We start from the raw sequence: 19,397 nt of genomic DNA on the forward strand, positions 1-19,397 counted from the left end.
GGCCAAGCTGAGTTCCAGTTTAGATTTTAGGGTTTTTAATATATATAATATATAATTTATTTAAATACATAAATATTTACATTTAGTGAGCTTGATCCAATTCGAATCCACTTGAACTCGAAGCTGACTCGAGTTGAGCTCGGACTCGGCTCAGAATTTTTTTAAGCTTAAAAAAATCAGCTCGACTCGGTTTGAATCTAGTTTTGAGCTAAGTCGAGTCAAGTGAGTTAACCTAGCTAACTTGGTTTATCTACAACTCTATTCACAAGGTCGCATAGACTTGGATGGAGGGAATACACAAATATCGCGTGGTCTACTTGAGCTTTGAATGTGGTTCATTTTTAGGTTCATGACTTGAAATGAGCTGGCAAAACAAACCGGGGACGTGCCAGTGCCACCAGTGATGCCCTACCTGTGTAAATTTGTACTTGGCTACTAGCGTTGTCTGAAAAGGAGAATCTTCTCATCGAGTCATTGATTCATTGAGTGATGTAGTTGAATAATAGCCCTTGATGAACGTCATTGTAGCGGCCATAACGTTGCAAACATACTGTTTCTTAAAGTATGGTACACTTCGGATTTGGATCTTTTTCATTTCTTCTTCAATTTTGGGATCATGCCCTGAAATGATCTGACGTGGAAATATGGTACATGCATCAAGGTGGGCCGCACCTAATCCGCTCCCAGTCATTAGACCACGTTTGCATGTGGAGCCCAGTGGGGCCACGAACAGTGATGATCCCGAGTTGGACATGGGCAAAACGAAATCTGATCTTTACACTTCTTTTATCAAAGTCTTTGATCAGAAAAAAAAATAAAAATGAAAATAAAAAAATCACTAGTTTGAAAGATCCATACGGTCGGTTGCTTGTATGCACAGGTAATAGTCAGGACCAAAAGCAAACAGATGTGGTTCCGAAATTTAGATCCATGGAGCGGGTCCAGGTCCAAAAGTTTGACCTGAATAGTGGGGCCCGCATAGCACCGACCAAGGTCACTAGCTAATCATTACTTTTGGGCTTGGAGACTGATGGTAGCATATGTAGGCACGTGCTATAATAAAATCAGAATGCTTTCACAAGTGACGCATTTGCATGGATGAGCTGTAACTCGTGTGCATTGATCGATTGGTACAAATAATTCTACCTCCAGATAAAGAGACAATCAGTCAACCCTTTAACAGTTAGAAGTTTATTAAAAAATACCTATGATCTATCGCTAGATTCGGTGGACAATGACTATTAAATAACCCAACTTTGCGTAAATCCGAACAGCCCTTGTAAACTCAGAGATGTACGCACGTATTTTCAAATCTGACAAGTTGGCCCATGGCCGACAATCCAGACCATCTATCTGCTTAATCCCACACTGATCAGGTGCGCCCTGACATCACCCAACACAGTCTGGCCCTGACTGGGGGGCCAACCTTGATGTATTTATTCAATATCCACACAGTTCATCCGTTTTGGCCCTTCATTTTAGGGCAGGAGCCAAAAAAAGAATCAGATTTAAATCTCGGATGGACCATATGATAGGAAACAGTGTTGATTGAATGGCACCCTTAAAAACTTCCCTAGGGCCCACCGTGATGCTCAACATAATGTTTATTTTCCATCCAACCTGTTGATAAGGTCACATAGACCTGGATGAAGGTTAAAACCAAATATAAGCTTGATCCAAAACTTTTGTAGCCCACCAGAAGTTTTTAATTGGCAATCACTACACTGCTGTGTGGTCCACCTAAGATTTAGATCTGCTTCGTTTTTTGGATCATGTCCTAAAATAAGCTGGAAAAACGGATGGACCAAATGGATATACATTACATACATCAAGGTGAGTCCCACGGTCAGGGCCGCACCGTGTTGGGTGAGGCGGGGACGCACCTGATCCGCTCCCTTGTGCGCACTCTAGCTTCCGTGGATCCGGGAACCACAGCTCGTGGTTCCGGGACTTTGGGCTCACCGTGATGTATTTGTTTTATACATTCAAATCTCAAGTGGACTGCATCAAAGAAAACAGTGGCAAATGAACGTTCACCATTAAAAACCACCTATTGGCCCACCGTATGGTCACACGGACCTGGAAGGAGGGAAAACACAAATATCACCTTAATCTACAACTTTTATGCCCAAAAGTTTTTAACGGTAGGCATTCAATCACCACCTGTTTCCTGTAGTGTGGTCCAACTGAGATTTATATCTGCTTCATTTTTGGATCCTGCCCAAGAACGATCTGGAAAAAACGGATGGACGGCGTGGATATAAAAAATACACCACAGTGGACCCTACAGTCTCAAAAACCCGCGTCCACATATCAAAACGTTGGGATGGTCTCATGGTCCCATGGAGAATTCCTTTCCTTTTTCGGGCATGGCCCATCCGCAGTTGGCCGCAACAGACCAGCGGTCCAGATTACAGAGCAGCAGGGCCCACCTGATCAAAACGAAAACCCGTGCATAAAACTGTTTACTGTTCAGATCCTCGGGTCGCACTTACTCTCGCTCGCCTCCACCCAAATCTCAGAGCCAAAAGAAAAGAAAAGCCCTTTAAATGCCAGAAAACTCTCCCTCCCTCCGCCGCAACGCCCAAACTGCACCAATCAGACGGTCCGGATGGAGGATCCGTGCTTCGTCTACGAAACCCTAGCTCCTCTCTCCACCTCCGCCGATTCCAACCCAGACCCGTCCGAGTCGTACTCAGTCATCCGCAGCCACATCTCCGCTCCCTCCTCCCTCTGCCCTCAAACCGCCGCTCCCGACTACTTCTCTCTCGACTCGGTGCCCGACTCAGTTCCGATACTCGACTCACCTCTCCCGCCCTCTGAACCCGGCCCGTCTTCCCAGGAAGACCCGTCTTTGGAGCGCGCCTGGTTCCGTGCAGACTGCCGCTTCAAGAGCCCCATGCTCCAGCTCCACAAAGGTAAGGCGGATTTTCCCACGAACCCTCTACGACTCACCGAGTCACCTCGCAACTCGACGAACTGAAAGCCAATCTCTTTCTCGTATCTTCTTCCTTTCATTTTTTTTTTTTGTTACAGAGATATTCGATTTCTGCGAGTTTGTATCTCCGACTCAAGAAGAGCAAACGCAGCGGGCTGCGGCGGTGCAACGTGTCTTCGAGGTTGTCCGATATATATGGCCGCATTGTCAGGTATGATCACTATCTCTTGGAAACTGTATCAATTTATGAAAACTCTGTTTTATGTTGATTTTTAACTTCCGTTGTTCTTTTTTTCATTGTTTAGGTGGAAGTGTTTGGATCGTTTAAGACCGGCCTCTATCTTCCTACAAGCGATATTGATGTACGTTTCCCTCTATGGACATGTTTGGATGCTCAATTGGATTGAATTGCGATAAGTCGATTCTATATGACTAGTGATACTCTCCTCTTTAGTCTCTCATTTTTGCTGCAGGTTGGACTTTAATTCCATAATGAAAAATATTGCCAAGATTTTGCAAAGTGTGCCATATTTTAGCAGAAAATTTGTTGAATGATATTGTCACATGAGTATTGCAAGATTTTGCAAAGTGTGCCATATTTTAGCAGAAAATTTGTTGAATGATATTGTCACATGAGTATTGCAAGATTTTGAAGATCACAGTTTTCAATTTTGTTTTGTGATTTTAATGAAATCAATTAAAACTTTAAATTAATTAATTTTAACCATGTTTTTAAAATTTAAAATTATTTCTGAACTTATAATAAATATCTTTTTAATATTTTATTTTCAGCAAGATTTTCTCAATGTTGTAAGAAAAATGTCAGAATCTGAAAATCTCCTGAGAAATTCCCATGCCAAGAATTGCCAAGAATGAGATTTGTCTTATGTTCAATTCTGATTACGGTAATTCTCTCCTTTGTGATTCCTTCCTGATTAAAGATTGTACCAGATATCATTTGCCTACATTTGGTAGCTGTGTGGATTTTTCTATAGGAATGGGCTGTCACGTGGTTCTGTTAAAGTTTGCTACCTTAGGGCTCTTTTGCATGTTCGATTGAGAATTGAAATGTGTTTCCTTATCATTATCTAGGAAGTGACCAAAGTGTTTTGGGTGGCATCATTTTAATTTGTGGTGACAGCCAAACCCTGATTGTGCTTTGTATGCTTCAAGTCGGGCACTAAAAGATGGTACCTGCGATTTGGGGCCTAGCCCCCACGTTATTAGTGGCATGAGGGTGATAGCCTCAATTTCGTTGTTTGCACTTTATTGAATTGAATGGTTGGAATGTTTGTGTTGAAACCAGGATGTAATGGTTGTATTGTAGCCTTGAGCCTTTATGCTCCTTTTAATAAAATTGTTGTCAAAAAAAAATGTTGTGATTCAGTCCAACTGAGTACCAAAACACAGTCTTCATGTTTGCATCAAAATTCCTTTCTTTTTAATGCAAACTTTTGAATTTTTATGTATCTTTTCTAGGTCAAGAGACAATCTCATCTATTTGTAATTTTTTACTCTTTTCCTTCAACATATGCTATTAAGTTATGTTTTTTAAACTTGGTGTGGTTGAGCTCAGAAACTAACCAATGCCCAAATATGAGTATACTTCTATTGAGACATCTGTGATCTGACTTCCACTGAGGAAAAATCGAATTGTTTGTACCCATCTATTCCCCATTAACTGTTTATTGCCACTTGCTGCTTCCATATGTGCTTAGAGATCTAGACCAAGTTTCTCTGTTTGCTTGTACTTTGTCATGTAGTAAATGCATTTGATTTTTTACTTGCTGATGGTAATGCATTAATGAGTGATCATCTTGAGATTGGATCACATTTACAACTTTTAGGAAATTTCTGAGAGTGGACTTGTAGTAATTTATCAGCCAATTCTATTTGGTGTGAATATCATGTGATAATTTGTCTGACTATTTAATTGGAAAACTTTACTGTTGTAGGTTGTGATTTTGGAGTCAAAGGTCAGAACTCCTCAAATTGGCCTGCATGCTCTTTCCAGGGCATTATCACAAAGAAGCATTGCCAAAAAGATACAGGTTAAACTGACTATTACAATTTGGCTGCTAGGATTTGCCAATAGTTGTGATCTAACATGATCTTCTCTCATTTTTTTAGGTTATTGCGAAGGCCCGTGTGCCAATTATCAAGTTTATTGAGAAGGGTAGTGGTGTTGCTTTTGATATCAGGTTCTAATCCTCTCTTTTTCTTGTTGTTAACAGTAGTTGCTATGGGCCTATGGCCCACTTATGTAGTCTTGGGATGTGTTGGGAACATAGTTTTTGTATGAGGGATATTTTCGATATTTTTGCTTAAGAAAACCAAATTAGAACTTACCTCGGACTCCATACCATTCAATAACCAAGAGCGAATATGGGCATCCTCACACATCCATTGCCTGTATTTTGAATCTGATTCCGTTGGCTTAGGATCCGTGAGGAATTGATCCTTTTCACAGGCTAAGTGAAACACCTCGACTGATTTGGCCCACAGAAGGTAATTCTTTCCATTCAACTTCACAGAAGCTATTGATGCACTGAAGGAGGGTCTAGACATTTACCCAAGAGATGAGGAACCAACAACTGTACTTTTGGTCTCCATAGTATTTAACAATCAACTTGCTTCGAAGCCAAAAGAGAAATGTTGACCCGAGAGGAGATCCATGCACAACCATATTCCATCAATATCAGAAGCTATTGATGCATTGAAGGAGGGTCTAGACATTTACCGAAGAGATGAGGAACCAACAACTGTACTTTTGGGCTCCATAGTATTTTACAATCAACTTGCTTCGAAGCCAAAAGAGAAATGTTGACCCGAGAGGAGATCCACGCACAACCATATTCCATAATAAAATAACGTGGAGATTGCTGGCCTATTATCACGCTAATCGACATCAATATCAAGCCCACATCACATATGACTCAATGGGAGAGAATATTCTATCAAAAAAACTGCTTCCAAATAACTCAACAATCTTAAATAAATGATTTTAACGTCACCTTCTCAAAAATCGGCAAGCCTTCATAATTCGACAACGCATATATGCTGATGCAGGACATGGAAAATTAAATATGATATGCAAGATTTCAGGCTTAGATCACACCAATTCAGAAACAATCACACAAATTCCACATCCCACATGAAAATCCAAACATTCAATTAAAGGGGAATCTATGCGGGTCCAAGCCGACACAGGCTAGGACTGGACCAATAAAATTATAAGCCAAACGATGTCAAAGGGAAATAAAATCAACTACTCATGCATAAAAATCAGTCCCTAATCCAAGGGATTCCCTAATTTCAATTCAAGGAACCCTAAGGTGATAAAAAGGGGCAAATCAATTAGGGATCATGTAATATAGGGTTAGGATTCATGAAAAACGGCTATGAGAGGATAAAAGAGGATAAAAACCTGAGCCAAAAGATGATCCCGCGTGTGGACAGCAACAATGGCCCAGACGGACGTGCGTGTGATCCCGGCCGCACGTGTGTGGGGCCCACTATTCAGAAAAAGGCCACCTTGGCCCTGGTCGGCCAGGGATGGACTCCAAAACCCCCAAATCTCAGCTCGATTCGATGTACGGTTTGTGCGTGGTGCTCCGCCGAAGTTTCAGCTCGCCTGCGGGCCGAAATCTGGAAACCTGCTGTAATGAAGAAATCTGATGCAACAAAAGGACAAATTCGAAATACGAATGGTGGGGGAAGATAGAAAAAAAAAGATGATGGAAGATGGGGGTGAATTGGGATCGATGTGGCTTCGCACCATGGTAGTTAGCCCTTCGAAAAGGGAGGGCTTCGCACCCACTTTTGAATTCTTCCACAACTTACGAAGAGAGCAGAAAAATAAAGCAAGAATTTTTTATTAACTTCAATGAATGAAAAGAACTATAAGGGGTGCCTATTTATAGGGAGAACCCTATACCCAAAAACTCGCACCATGTGCGACACCTATTACTTGGCGATGAAGTAAACTAAAATAAAAACCAAATAAGAAAATCTAAAGCGTTCACGATGTTCTAAATAATAACAATAAGCAAAACCTAAAATATAAAACCAATCCGACGAGTGGGCCACGATCATGAGATCCCATGGTGGGCTTTTTCTTGACTATCGGGCGACTTTTCTGAACCAAAACTTGTCTTCTAGCTAGGAGGCCCTCCCTGGACATCATCATCGAGCCAGATCGATGGTGGGGTCCTCCTTCTGCGTACGTACGTGCGTAGGGGTGGTGGTGTGCGGGTGTGCGTGTGCACGATGTCTTCATCATATGCTCATTTTTGTGAGCATTTCCTTCTACTCGAGAAACAACATGTTTTCTGCACAAACGAACTATGAAACACACTCCGCCTTGTAGTTCGATCAGCCCCCGATGTGTTGGAAGGCCCTCAAGAAAAAAGATCCAGCAACTTGGGTTGGATTGGGGGGAATTACAGAGTCTAAAGCACATCTAAGATGGCTCTGATACCATGTAAGTTGGTATAGAAAAGAGAAAAGTAGAAGAAAAGAAAAAGAGAAAAAATGAGAGAAGAAACTTGAGAAAATGGAATTAAGAGCTAGGGCTCATGTTAAATGGATGAAATTACAATAATTCCCTTAAATAAATAAAAGAAAAAATACTAAAAATACCCCTTGTACAAAAACTATGTTCCCAACACATCTCAAGACTAAGTGGGCCATAGGCCCATAGCCACTACCGTTAACGCTTGCAAAAGGCTGAATTTATTCTAATCACAATATTTATTAGTATGGTTTTATTGCAATTCCTTGAAATTCTATCTACAAGTTTTTTCTTTGGGTTTTGTCATGCATGCATGCATGTACATTCATGTGTGTCTATGTGGTGTGTGAGGTAAACCTTGTGGTTTCTCATGGGCTTTGAGGGAACTTATCACAAACTTGAGAATTTGAAGAAAGTTTTCCCCATGTTGTCTTCTTTTGTGGTTGTAGTATGTCGTCTTAAACAACTCAACTCACTCTATTCATCATTTAATGACTTGGTCGAGTTCATTCGTTTATATTAACTTTTGTGGCAAACTACTTGAGCATATCCTCTCCACTTTTGGTCCGTGGTTGTGCATTTTGATGTAGTAGGGCAAAGTTAAGAGACAATCACATGAATGGCCATGAACCAAAAAAATTGGGCTAGAAAGTTTGATCCAAGGGTCCAATGTGCACTATAGTTTCCGATGGCCATAACTTGGCGACTGTTTATCTGTTTCGCGCATATAATATGTAATTAGAAAGCTATCGACGAGTTCTAAGTGTTGGCCAATGTCAAAGACAATTTGCCTTTGAACACTTTGTCAAAAATAGGTCATTTTTGGGGTTAATTTTAAGTTTAAAGTTAAAATTTACGTTTTTAGTAATTTATAGTTTTTCCCGTTTTAGGGTATTTTATGGTTTGGAGAATCCTCGAATAGCTTAAAGTCCTTATTTATTCATGGGAAAGAGTTTGAGTCAGTTTAGAAATCGTTTACCATCTTGAGTAAATTTACTATTTCGGAGAAGGTACAAATTTGGGGCCTATTTGGTTTTCCAATTACAACGGTAAATGGTTGTAAATGTGTAATGATTATTTACTCTTGTAACTGTGTCGTGACATCACTTACATTTGACTGTAATGATGATTTTGCTATACTGTTTGTTTCACTCAGAAATCATTGTAAAAATGGTAGTTTTATAATGTGAAAATGGTTTTTTTTTTTTCTTTACGAGCCATAATTCCTGTTTAAGCAAACACCTGAAATCGATAATAATGGTTCATTTACTTTGCATTTCATAGGAAATTGGAAAACCAAACAGGCCCTTAGGGTTTAGAGCTTATATAAGCCATATTAAGGAGCTTTGTAAGCAGACTTTATTTAGACTTTTGTTGATAATATCAATTTTTATTTTTTGTTTTTATAGAGATTTCTCTCATTGGGAATTCAAAGGCTGTTCTTGAGAGAAAAAAAAGGGCTATTTTGAGAAGAAGACAGTGGTCTCTTCTCTTTCCATGCACCTGCTACATTAGAATGCGTGCGTGCGTGCATGGGAGCTTGTGTGCTTGTGTTTCTTATCTGATATGAGGCACCTGGGTGAGACTGTGCTGACCCGTGAGTGTTATCAATGTCACCCTGCCATGGTTTTTTCTAGAGTCTTGGTGGTAAAAGGGGGACGTTGATGTTCTGTGGGCAGCCGGCTATTAAAATATTGCCAATGTACCATTTAAAAGTTGACCTCAAAAATCTACTAAAAAGAAAATGCGGACTTCAAATTGCTGTGAAATGCTGATCGTGATAATTATCTTTAGCTTATTATGGTTACTTTAGTTTGCAAAAGGATTATTTGGAACATGAGATTAACTAGCTTCATGTTTAAGGTCATGGTTTTTTGACCTTTTATTCTTTTTTTAAGAGATAATGATGAGATTTTATTAAATTAGAGAGGGAATGGAATTCCCAGTACAAAAAGTGTGGCGAAAAATGCCTGACTTGGCAAATAAGATACAGTGGGACTTACACTGTTTGGAGCCAGGGCAAATGAAATGTTTAGCCCGGCAATAACAGTGTTGATTGCATGGAAGTATAAAAAGAGTAAACAAGGCACATTGTCTGCTCATGAGATTCAGCGAATTGCATCCACTGAGGAGCATTCCACTCTGATGCATTTGCTACTAGGGGGTCCGGATGAGAAGCATGGTCTCCTGAAGGGCGTTCTTTGACCACTTATCCATAATGGCTCTCTTACCTTTATTTTTATTTTCTATTTTTGATAATTGCTGATTTTAATATCTCTCATACCTTTTATTGCCAGTATAATTTACTGCCTTTTTTTTTTGTGTGTGTGGAGAATTTGTTGTTATTTTATTAAAAGAGGAAGAAAGAAGAAAACAAGTGCTGAGTTTACTGCAAATCTTTGATACTATATCTTTTAAATTTCCAGTTTTGATGTGCACAATGGACCAAAAGCTGCTGAGTTTATTAAGGTACGCAATACCAACCATTTTCTTATGAGCTTCTTTTCCTGTGTTTCTACTTATTGGTGGAAGATGCCGAAATGGACTTAGCATTTATACCTCTGGGAAAGGCTGGTGCACAGTTTTTAAGTATGTTGCAACTGTCAACAATGTTGTCCACTTTGGTCCATTGTGTGTGATGTTGTTTAGGTTTCTTGATTATGGTTTCATTATATTCGAACCAAGTAACACCCAGTATCCTGTGCTACATGTTCTATAGCCTTGGTCATTATTGCCACATGCACAAGAACCTCTGCAATATCTTTCAAAAAAGAAAAAAGAAAAAAAAAGAACCGTAGTGGGGTTTGGAGTTTTTACTGCATTGGATTGGCACCGTATGTCAACCACAAATGTCTCTCAATGTCATGAAGTGGACCATATGGTGTCTACCCTATGCCATGCCTCAACTTTAATGCAAGCCTTTGAGCTTTTCTCCAGTATATTCGTATTCAAGGTTGTAAATAGGAAGGAGAACTTTCGGCACACAGATTGTTTTTATATAAGGTATTGAGAGGACATTTTCCCAAATTCTTTGTTTGTGGGCCCTACTGGTTTGTGCATTAATACCTTGCAATTTCCCTTCTCATCATATCATTAGTGCTAAAATCATGACCTACACACTGTATCTCAACAATGGAGGAAAAACAAAGCAAATGAACTAACTGAACAACTCTTGGTTGGAGAAAGGATGGAAATGGATACTTCCATATGATGCATCTCAGATGAAAAAATACACCAAAACCAAAAGGTTCTAATATAACTTGGCTTTGAATTGGATTCTCTCTGGTAAGTTATTCCATCAGTAGTCTTGCTTTCTTGTGGTATAGGATCCCATCAGAGATGGATACAAATGAGAATTCTGAAATCATTTTCCACCAAAAACACATTTTATGGAATGACCAAGTCTTTCTATTTTCTACACCCCCTTCAATGGTTCAATTCAGATATTTTCTGCAAATTCTGTCAATACTTATGTTTACAGTCCATATTTAAATGTCTTCGGATGTGTGTTTGCTTCTGCAGTAACCTAGTTCCAATCCCATGCTTTTCTTTTTGTTCTTTTGGAGAGAGAGTAACAGATAATTTGTTTTCTTGGACCGATGTTCAATTTATATATTCTTGGTTCTAGGTTGGCAACTCTCTCTCTCTCTCTCTCTCTCTCTCTCTCTCTCTCTCTCTTTTCGTTTAAACATTCTGGTAAGATGATAATGTTGTGTTTTTTATGAGACTTGGTCTACTTCATAAACTGACTGGATTTTTTTTCAAATTTAGGATGCTGTGTTTAAGATACCTCCGCTCAGGCCCTTGTGTTTGATACTGAAGGTCTTTCTACAGCAGAGAGAACTCAATGAGGTTTGAGTTTTTTATGACATGATTGAAATGCATATTTTTAATTTAGCAACAAGATGGAGAAGTAATCCACCTTGAATTGCCACAAATCTTTCATGTGCAGCCATAGAAATAGAGAAGGATATAGGGTGGGGATAAATAGTGTGGTCTCACAACCAACTCAAAACTATAGGAGTTTTACAGGAAGAGTCAGTTTTCTTCAATGAAGTCCTGTCATTGTTTACCTCCAAAATGCATGACCTGGCATGCACAGGCACACATACATGGGAAATGGTACTATAAGGTCGAGTGCATAGAACCATAGCATACGGTTGAGTTGTGTCTTAGTGTGAGCCGTTGGATGATAAATTTTCAAACTATACAATGGGGATGCCATCCTGGAAAAAAAGGGCAAAACCGGATAAATCGGAGTTATACAATCTTGGGGTGCGCTGCCGTCACCAATTGTGTGGGGTCCTCCATGATATATGTGTTATATCCATACCGTCTATCCATTTTGAGATATCATTTTAAGGCTTTACTGTAAAACTCAGGCAGATCCAAACCTCAAGTGGACCACGACACAAAGGGGGGACAATGATGCCCACTGTTAAAACCTTTCTGTGGCCCATCATAATGTTTATTTTACATCCAACCTGTCCATAACGTCACACAGAACTGGATGAAGGGACCAAACAAATATCATCTTGATCCAAAACTTTTGTGGCCCCAAGAAGTTTTCAATGGTAGGTGTTCAATCCCTACTACTTTCTATGTTATGGTCCACTTGAGCTTTGGATTTGCTTAATTTTTGTGCTAATGTCCTAAAATGATTTTGCCAAATGGATGGACGGTGTAGATATAATACTTATATAAGGGTGGGGCCACCGGCCACGGAACTTAGCGATGGCAACACGGTCGGTGGCGTGTGGCACACCAGCCTTTCCGCTTCCCATGCGGAAGGGGACGCGGATTAGATACTAACAGGTTGAGTAGCGAGTCGGTTACTGAAGTGACGTCACCAAGTTATGTGGGTTCCACTATGATGTATGTGTTATATCCATACCGTCCATCCATTTTTAGATATCATTTTAGGGCATGGGCCAAAGAATGAGGCAATTAAAAAGCTGTAGTGGACCCCACCATAGAAAATAGTGGGGAGAGTGATTCCCACCGTTGAAACTATCCTAAGGCTCACCATAATGTTTATTTGAAATCCAACCTATTCAAAAGTTTTTTTTAAAAAAAAACATGAAATAAGAGAAAATACAAATATCAGCTTGATCTAAAACTTTTGTGCCCTTTAGAAGTTTTTAATGGGGGGCATCACTGTCCCACTGTTTTCTGTGCTGGGATCCACTGGAGCTTTGGATTTAACTTGTTCTTTGGATATTGCCCTAAAATGATCTCTCCAGATGGATGGAAGGTGTGGATACAAAACATACATCATGGTGGGGCCCATCGAGCTTCGTGACGTCACTTCGGTAGCTAGTCTCACTACTGAACCTGTCAGTAGCTAATCCCCTCCCCGCGGAAGGGAGTAGATTGGGTGCGGCCTCCGCCTAACCTAGGACAGTGCGTCCCTCATCGTGGGACCTAACTTGATCTACATATTGTGTACCCACATGGCCCATCTATTTTGGAAGACAATTGCAAGTCCTCATTCCAAAAATATAGAAGATCCAATTCTAAGGTGAACGATACTATCGGAAACAGTGATGATTGAATAATCACCTCGTAGACAGCCTGTCCTCTGGATTGTGTGGGAAGGAATTTTTATCTACACAGATAGGTGGGCCCATTATAATGTTTAAGAGAAATCCACCATGTTCATTCATTTTTTCTGGCCATGTTAGGACGAAAAATAATGAGGTATATCTATAATTTAACTGGGCCACATAACAAGAAAATGCGAGTAGTTAAATGCCTACTGTTGAAACCTTCCTAAGGTCTACCATTATTCTTATATGCCATCTATATTGTTCACAGGGTCATTCTTACTAGGATGAATTGAAAATACAAAAATATTAGCTCCATCCAAAACTTCTGTAACCCACCAATGTTCACCAGCAGACATTCATTCCTCACTATTTCCTGTCACGAAGCCTACGTGATTTTCGGATCTGCCCCACTTTTTGTCTCATGCCCTAGCGTGAAATAAAAAAACAGATGGACGGTGTGGATTTCTCACAACATGATGGTGGGCCCTAACTAACTTCCTATCACATTAAGCTTCCTAAAGAGGTTGTTGCATCTTCCCGCGCATTTTGAATGTTTATCATCCAACAGCTCACACTAAGACACGACTTGACCGTATGTTATGGACTTATGGTTCTATGCGCTCGACCTTTTAGTGCCATTTCCCTACACACACACACACACACATCCTTTTACAAGTCCTAACTAAACTCAAAGAAGCCAATATTAAATTGTAATGGTGTATACATAAACTCACCTAAAATCTCTCAACTTGACATGATAGACATTAAATAGGGAAAACTAAAGGAGAACTCCAAATTCATCTCATTCCCCAACTGTATGGGCTTAGTTACACATATGAATGGTGTATTCCAGCTGTGCAGTTTGTAGAGACCCTTAAAAATAGCATACGATTTGGTATGTAAGTCCATGTCTAGCAGCTGGGTGGCATATCTTGCCATCTGATTGATTCTATGGGCCTCACATGCCAACTGGCTCATTGGATGCACCATCCAGTTGGATCTGTGGGCTTCTCAGTCCAAACGCACGATAAATCATGGCCTGATCTTGCATGATATGGATGCAATCTAATGATCGAAGAGTCTATCCTGCAAATTTTTTTTTCATTTCTAAATTTCCGAAAAGAAGTTTTCCTTACCAAGATATTTCTTCTGTTTTGAAGGTGTATTCTGGGGGAATCGGTTCTTATGCTCTCCTTACAATGCTGATGGCACATTTGCAGGTAATAATTCTTATTTCCTAATGACACATTTGTTTTCTCCTTTTGCCTTTGTAGCCAAAAAATAAAAAATAAAAAAATTCCTTATTTCCTAATGATTCAAAATTGGTTCAGTTTTTACTCACAGATGATTGTTTGTATCTGGATCCGGAACCTAATGGTAATATGCTTCCAACTGGGACATAGACTACAATAATTTGTGGTGTTATACTCCAGCAAGGCTTCCACAACTGTAGTTTACCCAAAATACCCCCAGGGCCCAAATGACATGCCGATTAAAACTCAATTGGGCCGCAACACAGAACAGGCTGGGAGGGGATACCACCCTTGATTTGCATGGGCGGCCCACCATGTTGTTCATATGTAATCCAGGCCGTTCAGACCCTTCATCTGGCCTGGATGAAGGGTCGGGCAAAAAAATCAGGTGGTTTTGCAACTCAGGTGGGTCCCTTTGAAAATTAAGGGTGGGCATCCTCTCCCACCTCATCCCTTACGTTATGGCCTACCTGAGTTCCGGGTCAAGCTGATTTTTGGGCCCTGCAGTGTTATTGAGGTGACACATCTGATGGATGGGTTGGATTACATCACATGGGCCCCATAAGCTTATGGTGTTACCAGTACAATTGGAGTGCACCTCTGTAAACGATCCCAAGCTTGAACTTCGTGTTTCTGTCAAAGCTTTTTAGCCTTTCTGTGATGAGGATCGTTTGATCTCAGATGCATTGGAGAGGACATGATTTCAAGGGGTACCAAACTTCTCCAGAGCATAACCTGGGGATTCTTTTGGTACGTATGTTATTAACAGCTGTCTAGATATGTTTTCTACATATTCATCATTACACTAAAGCTTGTATTAATAAATGAGGAACAAAACAAAGATAAACAAGGAAGAAATAACAGTCCAAGGTGATGCAGGACCGTCCAATCATTCAGCAGGAGAAAGAGTGGTCCCATTGCTGGTCGATTGAAGATTAGGATCAAGGATCCTGAAGATCGCATCTATCTAACAGGCTAAATTGCATATCTGGACTATACAACTGTTTGTACTGAAGATCTGGAACCTATCTGGTGTCCAGATTGTTATGATGAAAGATAGGAACCCTATCAAGGTTCTGGTAAATGTTATGGACCAGATTGATAGTCCAGTTGGACTTTGGGACCCACAGATCCAATTGGATGGGGCAATTCTAGCAGACTAATTGACCTCTGGGGTACACAGGTTTTGTTTGATGCCTTGGTTAATATACAAGCTGTCAACAATGTTTCGGATCGTTTGTGCAAATTGTACTGGCCATTATACCCATATGGTTGGTATCTAGGAGTTTGATGAGATTAGAACTCTTTAGTTTCATTTCCTTTTTAATCTCTCTTTTATTAGTAGACTTTCTAGTCACTGGAGCCAGTTTCTGCAACCATACTACTGTTAAACTTTTCTCGATGATGATACCTTCCCCAATCATTCTTCGCGCAGTGGGAAACGAAAGCACTGGTGTCTACCACAACATGCACGGACACGTTGATTTTATGTCCGTAAAATTTATGAAGAATGTCTGGTTTTTGTTTCGGAGTACCCAGAAGCATAGTTAGCTAGCAATTTTTCTTAATCTAGGGCAACATTATTGTTTGGAGATAAGATCATATACACCTCTTTGAACTATTTATCTTGAGGCTTCATACATTTTCAAAATCTCTCACATTTGTGCCTTCTTGTGAAAAACAGGTCAACTTCCTTGACTTTTATGGACGAAAACTGAACACGTGGGATGTTGGTGTATCTTGTAAAGCATCAGGCACTCTTTTCTCAAAAACTAAAAAAGGGTACTGTTTAAACTTCACGTTTCCTTTATATCAATTGCTTCTAACAGGCTCCTATTTTGATATAGGGCTAACTGCCTGTTGCTACTGCCATTTCTTTTCTCTTCGTTTTTTCTCATGTACTATCAAATAAAAATACCATGATGTCATGCTCATTGTGCATGGATTTAATTTCAATTTGTTAGATTTATGAAGACCGAACGTCCATTTCTCCTTTCTATAGAAGATCCACAGGTCTGCTTGCTATCTCTGTGATTTGACTACTATATTTGATAAACCATCTTTATGTCCTAAACTCAACGTGAATGCCATTGGTGAAATAGGCTCCAGAGAATGACATTGGGAGGAATTCCTTCAACTATTTCCAGGTTCGTTCTTGTGTGTACTTATGTTTTTCCTTCTTAAGCAGATGTGAGTTTTCTTGCATCAAGTAGGAGTCTAGAGGGGGTGGGTGGGAAATGCCAATCAAGGGTCCTAGTTGGTGCCTCATCTATACCTTTTCAAGGCGAAGGCCAATCAAGGGTCCTAGTTGGAGCCTCATCTATACCTTTTCAAGGCGAAGGCCAATCAAGGGTCCTAGTTGGTGCCTCATCCATACCTTTTCGAGGCGAAGGCCAATCAAGGGTCCTAGTTGGTGCCTCATCTATACCTTTTCAAGGCGAAGGCCAATCAAGGGTCCTAGCTGGTGCCTCATCTATACCTTTTCAAGGCCTTGCCTAATTCTACAGCTGTGCTCTTTAGATAGATCGTATTTGGTATTTCAAGCAGAGGCTAATAAAGTTGTCATTTAAATGTTTGTTATAAACCTAGGTAACTTTCTTACTGATCTTCCTTCACCTAAATGCAATGATAGCCTGTTAGCTCTACTAGATTGGAGTATCTGTCATGTCATTTTCCTCACGAGAGAATCATCATATATGGTGCCGTATGTCAAGATGTTAATCTGGCTGTTGCTGTATATGTCAACTTAAAACATTTGTACTCCACGTATATTTTATTGGTGCACAGTGCAAAGCCCACAACCATTTGGTAGCTGGCATTAGTAGTAGACTTGAAACATTTTGGCATTATCCCTGTCAGAAAATCCAAGGGCCATGTTAAGAACAGGACCACCATTTTATAAACCCCATTCTAATGGATGTGCGGACCAGTGAAGTGATTCAAAATACCACTAATGCAAGGACTGTGTTCTTTTGAATTGTCTTACTGTTTCATCATCAGATCAAAGAACCTCTCATTTTGTCTTGGATTAGGTTCTAATAGATCTTCGACATCATATGAACAAGGGCCTGGCTCGCTGGCAGAAGTCGAATTCTCACAACAGATAACCTCCAGAAGGAGTCTTTGACTTCCGAATGTCTGCGTCCTGTGTATGCAAGATGCAGAATCAGTCTCCCATCTTCTCCTGCACTGCACCTTTGCCTCCAAAGTCTGGGATGGGATTTTATTCTACACAGAGGTCTCCTCGGTGTTCCCTCATTCAATTGAGGCCCATATCAGATCGTGGGATGTTGGAGGTGGAGGAAAGCTTGGAAAAAAGAGATGGGGGCAGTCTCCCATCTTCTCTGGCACTGTACCTTTGCCTCCAAAGTCTGGAATGGGATTTTATTCTATGCAGAGGTCTCCTGGGTGTTCCCTCATTCGATTGAGGCCCATGTCAGATCATGGGATGTTGGAGGTGGAGGAAAGCTTGGAAAAAAGAGATGGGGGCTTGTGTTGCTTGCAGCCATGTGGTCCATCTGGTTGGAGAGAAACAACTGCTGTTTCAATAATGCTAAGAGTTCAGAAAGTAGGGTTCTCTGTAAGGTGCTTCGCCTTGTTAAGGAATGGGCATTGGGTTGGTGTTAGAGAGCTGGGATTCGGTTTGGGGTTGAGCTCCTGCTCTTGTTTCTCTTTTGGTTGGCCTCTGCTGTTGGCTTCTCCTGTTTTCTGTCTCTTTGTTTGTCTGTTTTTGTGGCTTTTATTTTTCAGCCTCCTTGGCCCTGTTTTTTTTTTTTTTTTAAATAATATTCATCTCTCTAAAAAAAAAACATTTTTGTTTTTCTTAAGCAATTAAAAGCATAAACCCATAATGATTATAAACCAAAGGCACTTTTCAAACCCACACATCAATATATATATATATATATATATATATATATATATATATATATATATATATATATATATATATATATATATATATATATGGGTTTAAACATGCCTTTCATGTTTGAGGAGCCCTACAGGTTGACATGCTGCCTCTTCATTGAACATCCAGCTGTTGTATCATTGACTATGTTTAACTAATGGGATTTAATTTAATTGACCTGATCGCATTCTAATTTGTTGAATTTGAAATTTTGTTGAGGATCCCAAGCCTACTGGAGCCCCTCTTAGTTGTTGCGCCTTACCGAGATGTTTCTCTTCGATGCTGCAGATAAGATCGGCATTTTCAATGGCCTACTCTTTGCTGACAGATGCAAAAACCATAATGGCTTTGGGCCCAAACAGGAGCATTCTTGGGACCATAATCCGACCTGACCCAGTACTGTTAGAACGGAAAGGTGGATGCAATGGAGACATGACTTTTGATATCTTGCTTCCAGGGTCAGGCCAACCCTTGCAGCGAGGGGATGAGGATGAGATCCAATGTAATTGGCAGTTGTTTGATGATGAACCACTGCCAAGGGAGAAGGTGATCATTGCAGATGACAGGGCACTGTCTCGAAAGAGGAGGGCGTTAAAACCAAAGCATAGAGGTGATGCTTTGGAAAATGGAGAGGCAACAAAAATCAGGAATGAAGAAGATGTTGGGAGGAGAGATTCAGGGATGAAGAAACAGCGCCGAAAAGGATTCATAGATGCAGAGGATAGATACACTGGCAGCAGTCATCGTAGTAATCACGGTGGTTGGCATCCTTGGCATCACAGTCGTTAGATTTTGTTGGGGTACTGAATCTGCGATGCATTTAACTGCTAAAATTCATGTTACCATAGGTACATGTATCATGAGAAATATGGGTCAATGCTCAATATGTAGACCCATTTACAAATAGGCACAAGAGCCGTCAAAATCACTCATCTTTCTTCAGTGGCAGTTTAATGGATACAGTTTTCATGTGGACTGTGGTATGGTCCAAACCCCGATATTTTGACACGTAGATTGTAACATTATGATTTATTTTTGGTTATTGCCATAAAATTTTTTGTTTTATTTGTTTTATTTTTAAATATTTTGTTCTGTAAAACTATCATATAAAAAGTTGAATGTTGTGTTACATTTGATCTCAATATTGAACTGTTTTGGATCCCATGGGTATGATGAAATGGAAATGGTAGTTTGGTGGTACATCCTGGGCAATGCAAATGGTAGAAATGGAAAT

General features: G+C 40.1%; 1 protein-coding gene across 4 annotated transcripts; it reads left to right on the forward strand.

Annotated features, from left to right (window-relative positions):
• The first annotated feature begins 2,310 nt into the window (after window positions 1-2,310).
• On the forward strand, window positions 2,311-19,325 carry LOC131241148 (poly(A) RNA polymerase protein 1). 4 transcript variants are annotated; one of them, XM_058239841.1, is made up of 13 exons: window positions 2,311-2,918; window positions 3,037-3,149; window positions 3,244-3,300; window positions 4,894-4,989; window positions 5,069-5,139; window positions 9,878-9,920; window positions 11,223-11,303; window positions 14,161-14,220; window positions 14,935-15,003; window positions 15,938-16,035; window positions 16,218-16,266; window positions 16,356-16,400; window positions 18,452-19,325. In XM_058239841.1, exons 1-13 carry the CDS (start codon window positions 2,327-2,329, stop codon window positions 18,950-18,952), a joined length of 1,875 nt encoding a protein of 624 aa, XP_058095824.1. In that variant the 5' UTR covers window positions 2,311-2,326; the 3' UTR covers window positions 18,953-19,325. The 4 variants fall into 4 exon arrangements, with proteins under 4 accessions (XP_058095824.1, XP_058095825.1, XP_058095826.1 ...); XM_058239842.1 differs by lacking the exon at window positions 16,356-16,400; XM_058239843.1 differs by lacking the exon at window positions 14,935-15,003.
• The last annotated feature ends 72 nt before the right edge of the window (window positions 19,326-19,397 follow it).

The sequence above is a fragment of the Magnolia sinica genome, chromosome 3 (assembly GCF_029962835.1).
Source record: "Magnolia sinica isolate HGM2019 chromosome 3, MsV1, whole genome shotgun sequence".
NCBI lineage: Eukaryota > Viridiplantae > Streptophyta > Magnoliopsida > Magnoliales > Magnoliaceae > Magnolia > Magnolia sinica.